Below are 6,000 nucleotides of genomic sequence, written 5' to 3'. Positions count from 1 at the left end.
CACAGCAAACGGCAAAGAAGGGTCTCTCAATGGTAATTCAGCTTCTCCACACTTCAGTAAGCACAGAAGGAGATTGTAATAGATATTGTCAAATATCTCCTCTGGTGGCTGTTAAACATAATTGTGAAATACTAAATCATTCAGAATGCTTCTCTGCTCGGCTGTAGGGAGCCTAAACTCCTGATAATGACTCAAAAGGGATCAGTGAGGATTTGCATTGAAGGTATTTTGAACTGATTGGAAACTTTACTTACAAAGTTGAAAAAGTTTGAACACTTCAGTTTGCTTGTGAATGTCATCCAGTTGAGAGGATTGTCCGAGGTCAGACTGGCTAAAATTCTGAGGGTGAATAAAAAGAATAAGATGGTCTTTGGTTGTTGACTGTGCCGTGCTGTAAGGAGCTTATCAATTTCACAGCAGGTGATTTTGCACCAAAACAAGCTTTTACATGGCCTCCTCTAGAGAGAACAACTGCTTGGCTTCACACCGTTTCACAACATCTGCATGGTTACATCAGACTGCTTGTTCCGTTTGAGTATTTATAAATGCACTTAAATGTCTCTAAGATATAGCAGACTTTGCTCACTTCTGTCAGGTCTAGCATGCTTTCGACAAAATGTATGCACCCTGAGAAATTTAATACAGATTCACACAGACAGCAACAAAGCAGATTGCTGTATCCTTCTACAGGTCCCTTGAAGTGTGAGACTTGAAGGTAGAGTGGTTCTTTTGAAGACAGGTAGAAGGCGTTGCGAGGCTGAGAGGTGCTGCAAAGGGCATGTCCAAACAGACTTTAGGCCTTGAGTGATGGGACACGGGAAACGGTAACAGGACACTTCAGCCCAGCTCTCGTGTCAACACAGCCATGTGAATCACAGCTGTGAGAGCGTCTGAAGATCTGGGAGACAATAGATGTTGACTCTCTATTTAACATTCATCTTGACTTCTATGCAGGATAAGAAAGCTATTTTTCAATTACTGTATATGTCAGCATTGCTTGTCTTTCTAATCCTTTGAACCAACAGACTGAAATAAATGTTAAATCACTCAGCAAAGCTTCTACAAGTTGATCCCACTTGGAAGTGGATACTGTTTAGGTGCAATACATCAGTGGAGCCCCAACGTCAGCACAATCCTTATCATGAGCCAGGAATTCATGATGTTAAGTTTACTAAGGTACTTTTCTTCTTCTTGTGTGTTTTCGTCCTCAAACATCCAGCTCTGTTTCATTTAGCAATGCCCTTGTGTCAGCCCCCACCATGAAGAGACCTTCCTTAAAAGGTGGCCTGCACGAGGGGCAGGTGTTGATGATGTGGTCGGTGGTCTGGTTGGGCACTCGTATGCTGCACTGTCCAACAGGCCCCACTTTCTTCTTGATGGCCCTAAACAGCCAACCCCCATGCAATAGTGGTTGAGGAGGATGCATTGTTGGCAGGGTAGTAGTTCTCCTACAGTGCCATCATCAGGGTCCCAAACATGTCTATCCTGCCAACTCTGACTTTGCTTCTCGGCTGCCATCAGCAAGGTCTTGATAGACAAGTCCTCCAAGATGGAAGTGGCCACCATCAGGAATGTAGGACATGACTTAAGCCTGAATTTTTGTGGCGTGCAGGATGTGTCAGTGGTGTTGTTTGGCTTCCCTCACCAGGGCGAGGGTGGCTGGGTGGGGATTCCTGCAAGTGGTGGTAGGGAGAACACAGGGCAGCTGGTAATGATTTGGCTGGCGTTGTTGAGGACATCATCTACCTTCTTGGTGTGCAAGCTTCTGCTCTAGGCTGGGGCACAGAACTCAGCGGGAGAAGCCTTCACGCAGCCTCTCTTGTGAGTAATGAGAAATGGTGCAAGACCAGCTCACAAAACTGAATTCGCCAACCAGTCGTCTTTAGGGCAGACCAACACGCAAGAGGCCAGAAGCATACAAACCCACTTCCCTAATATAAATGTGGATGCTTAAAAACTACCTCAAGTCAGCTAAAACACTTGAAGATTAAATAATTGAAATACTGTTTTATAATGACTCAAAAGTAGTGCTTAAAAATGGGACCAAAGAAAAAGTAGCAAGAATTAAACATGATCAAAAAAGTAGGCCAATATGAAATGTGTCATGTTTGAAGTATTTTTTAATAACAGGTTTTCCAGCTTCCAGATTATAAACTGGAAACAACAACATCTGACTGCCATTACAGATCAAAGAGCAAGAAGACAAGGTCATAGTTTCTATTGAACACTGGCATGAGAAGTCCATTTGCAATTTGGTGCTCTGAAAGGTAGAGGGCAGCAAAGACCAATCTGTGCCTTCTCTACCTTTTTTTCATTTTTCATTAAAAACTCAGCCAAAAGATTTTCAATGTTGTAATATTTCCTTTTCTTTCTCTGCAAATAAAAAAAAAGAAAAAAATACAGAAAAACTAAGCTGTCATTTATTTCAAGATCCCGCTGTTCAGACTGTATGGTCTTATTTACATTTGGCAAAAGTTTGTCTTTTGACTGAAAAATAAACTCTTGATGTATTACTTTGTAAAAGACATATTTAAACATTATTGTAAAAATGATTCTTCTTTCCACCCAAACTAGCAGCCTTTAAATCATCTTTACACAAAATAAATATATTTAAGATTTTCTGATTTATTTACACAAAAAACATATAGTCGCAGCTCAACTATCATGCATTTAACATGTGACGACTTCCTGTTGAACCAGATCAAAACTCAAAAATGACTAAAAGTGCTCTTTAGATGGAAAGTTGTTGAAAATGTGAAGGTATTGTGTGTTAAAGATGAACAACTATATTTTTGTTTAGCTATATTCTAAGTTTCTGTTGGTAATTCTTTATTACAGTAAATTACTTCAGAAAAAGATTTCGAAAGACTTTCCATTGTCACTTCATCTCAAGTACCTCCCAGTTCACTAATACATCATGATCTCCTTTGGTGCGTCCTCAGTCGGTTTCTGCTGCTCCCTCCTGTGTGTGTACGCCGCGTGGTCGTACAGGTAGATCAAAACAATGGCTCCCAGAGAGAGCACAATGTAAGGGATGACCAGGTAGAATCCTACAAGCATCTCTGCTGTCTTGTTCGTCAGCTCCATTTGCAAACCTTGAACTGAATATTTCACCAGTTCCTCTGGCATGTTGGTGGCTAAGACATTCACCACAAAAACGATGATTACCAAGAGAGCCACGCAGGCTAGAGAGGAAAGAGAGGAAGGATTCAGGATGATTCTCTTCAAAAACAATGATAACTTACATGCAGTGAAATAAATTAGGCTGTATAGCTCTGTTCTGGGAACTCCCTGCCCTTCAAAGTGCCTATGTGGAATGCAAAAGCCTGAGGAGGGGAAAGCACACCTCCCCTCCTGTATTGCATACACAAAAAGCCAAGGTAGAAGTGTAATCATACCAAGATAAGAAATGATTTCATAGAATAAAAGAAGACACAGTGTGATTATAACTGTTACGATATAGATCTGTGTAACTCACCGCTGATTGAGCTGCAGACATAGATACCTACAGGCCCCATGTAGGTCTCATAAGGATTACTGACACTGTTGTAGAGAGAGATGAGGATACTGCCGGCAGAACACAGCAAACACAGGGCCAACAGGCCCAAAACCAAACCATGGAGGGTGGCATAGGGGCCTTCTATTTCCATCAATGTAGGAAACACTATTCACAGAAACACAAACAGAAACCATATAAGAAGACTTAAACTTAGAGTATAAACTGTAACCTTACAAGCTGTTATGCTAAGTTAAGTTACTTATGTTTGCACCTCACACTGTTTTGCACTGACTGAAGGGCTTTTGCAATTTCGTTGTACTTGTTGCAATGACAAATAAAGTTTTATTCTAAATCTCTCTCCACGACCATCCTAAAAAAAAATGATTCCTCCAGATTCTGCCACTGGAGATCTTGCTGATGTGAAAACACTGGTGTGTACCAAAGGTTATTTAGCATAACATTAGCAGGAAAACACAGCCTCTGAAACCATTTCATTGACCCAAACAGATGTCTCCCTTTTTTTTTCTATTCAAACTCAAGACAATAAAACTTAGAGTACCAGCACGACCGGACACTTAAATAAACTGTACTTTGGGTGAACATGGCCTTTAAAAGAGTTCAGACATTACCCTCAAAGGAGTCAGTCCCGCCAAAAGTGGGGCAAGAGACTCTCACTATAGCAACTTCAAAAAGCATTAATCCAACTGCTGCAGATCCGTCATTTGTGGCATTTCCTGGTCTTGAGCAATCGAGGCTTATTGTAGACCAGCTGTCTGTCATGGCGAACACCAGTAAGGCAACTGCTACAGAAGTTACCAAGGCACTGGAGATGAAATGAAGAATCTTCTTGATGGAAGGCATGATTCTAGTATTCGAGCTGTGCTAATGGGACACAAAATCTCTGGGTCCTCTGAGGCAGACAGGGACCCTGTGATCCTCCAAAGACTCTGTGTCTGAGATACCTGCCTGGGTGGAGTGAAATGTGGACTGCTGGTTGTAAAATATCTTGATTATGGCTGTGACCTTTGGTTAGAAGGAAAAAAACAGTGCTGGTTGTCATGGCAGGGACAGATTATGCCTACCTTTTAAGAGGACAATTATGGCTCAGAACAAATCAGACTGAATCAGACTTCCAACTGATTGAGTGATATGTGTGGTTTAAATGTGAAGCAATATCGAAGGTTTCTCAGCATGAAAATTCCCTGAGTCCTGCAGTATAAAGCAGCCTCTGGATTTTATTACAATTTTATCTAAAGCTGCTTCTGGTAAATCTAAACTTTTTTTTAATGTCCAAACATGACACAACCTCAAAGGAACAACATTCACAGGCTCAGATTTATAGTCCTGTTCTTGAAACTGCGGGGTCATATAGCATGATACGGATTACTTATTTACCAGCCCCTCTGTAAAAAGTTACTGGAAGAGCAGGGTGTGGTCTTCTGTGTCATCATTAGGCAGGAACGTCAAAACAGGGGGTTGTTATCATTTCCCTGAAGACATGACAATGATAATAACTGTATCTGTAAATATTTCAATCTCAACTTCTTTTTTCCCTGAAGACATGACAGTGATAATAACTGTATCTGTAAATATTACAATCTCATCTTCTTACTTCATATATTTGTGTTTATTTTAATATCTGCACCAGTAGAACAAGCGTACTTGGCAATACATCTGATTCTGATCTTAACACTAGTGATTGTACTTATCAATTGGTAACATTCCTACTAAACAAGAACACAAAGCAGCTTAAGACTGCATTATTTTTCCACATCTCTATTCCTGAGATTAACCCTTTAACTTTCACTTTTTAAATGCAAGGTATATAATTTAAAGCCTTTCAAAAAAATTTTGTTGCAGCACTAAGATTTGAAAACAAAACAAAACAAAACAAAAAAACCCCATATATAATAAAATAAAAAATAATATAAAATAAAATAAAACAATTTAAGTTGTAGAGATGACCCAATCAGGGTTAACTCATTTCAAAATATTTTCAATAAGATACAGCACCTCATTTTGATGTATAAAATCCTGACGAGATAAAGAACGAATACTTAATTTTTACAAGACTTGTTTAAAAGTATAACTTTAAAAAATGTTTCAAGTTCCTCATTTTGGTTGCTCTTTTGTTTTGTCTATTCAAAAAATGATCAAGGCAAGCAAGACGTTAAATTATGAGTTCTTCTCCCGTAAATTTCAGAATCAGAGTCAGAACCAGAAATACTTTATTAATCCCAGGGGGGGAATTTATTATTTCCGTTGCTCTTCGCATAATAAAGCAGGCAAAAAAATAAGATGTAATAGGGTCAAAAAATAAAATAAAATAAAATAAACGTTTAAGTTAATAGTTTAACTTCAAAATCTCAATGTTATTCTATAGGGTGGACCTTATGATCATATTCCTTCAATTTCATCAGATAGAAATGATGCAATCATACAGGGGACAGTGACAAATTGGTAACAGCTTGTAACCAAAATATGCTCTAAACTTGTTGATA

The 6,000-nt window shown here is 39.2% G+C and overlaps 1 protein-coding gene across 1 annotated transcript; it reads right to left on the bottom strand.

The window, feature by feature from the left end:
- Window positions 1–2,902: 2,902 nt before the first annotated feature.
- Window positions 2,903–4,360, bottom strand: clrn3 (clarin 3). The gene is made up of 3 exons (XM_074663486.1): window positions 4,129–4,360; window positions 3,479–3,664; window positions 2,903–3,185 (listed from the first exon to the last, which is right to left on the bottom strand). Exons 1-3 carry the CDS (start codon window positions 4,358–4,360, stop codon window positions 2,908–2,910), a joined length of 696 nt encoding a protein of 231 aa, XP_074519587.1. The 3' UTR covers window positions 2,903–2,907.
- Between the last annotated feature and the right edge of the window lie 1,640 nt (window positions 4,361–6,000).

This window comes from Halichoeres trimaculatus, unplaced genomic scaffold (genome assembly GCF_033239565.1).
Source record: "Halichoeres trimaculatus isolate MK-OKI-2021-1 unplaced genomic scaffold, fHalTri1.1 fHalTri1_scaffold_23, whole genome shotgun sequence".
In the NCBI taxonomy this organism is placed as follows: domain Eukaryota; kingdom Metazoa; phylum Chordata; class Actinopteri; order Labriformes; family Labridae; genus Halichoeres; species Halichoeres trimaculatus.
The sequence above is the reverse complement of the archived record's forward strand: the minus strand, read 5'-3'. Positions and strand labels throughout refer to the sequence as shown.

Bases quoted from the DNA above. Each gene is read 5' to 3' on its own strand.
- clrn3 (XM_074663486.1), bottom strand. From the start codon at position 4,360: ATGCCTTCCATCAAGAAGATTCTTCATTTCATCTCCAGTGCCTTGGTA. The intron at 3,665-4,128 runs GTAATGTCTGAA...TTCTGTGAATAG, and splicing joins CGGGACTGACTCCTTTGAGG to TGTTTCCTACATTGATGGAA. The intron at 3,186-3,478 runs GTGAGTTACACA...TTTCCTCTCTAG, and splicing joins TGTCTGCAGCTCAATCAGCG to CCTGCGTGGCTCTCTTGGTA.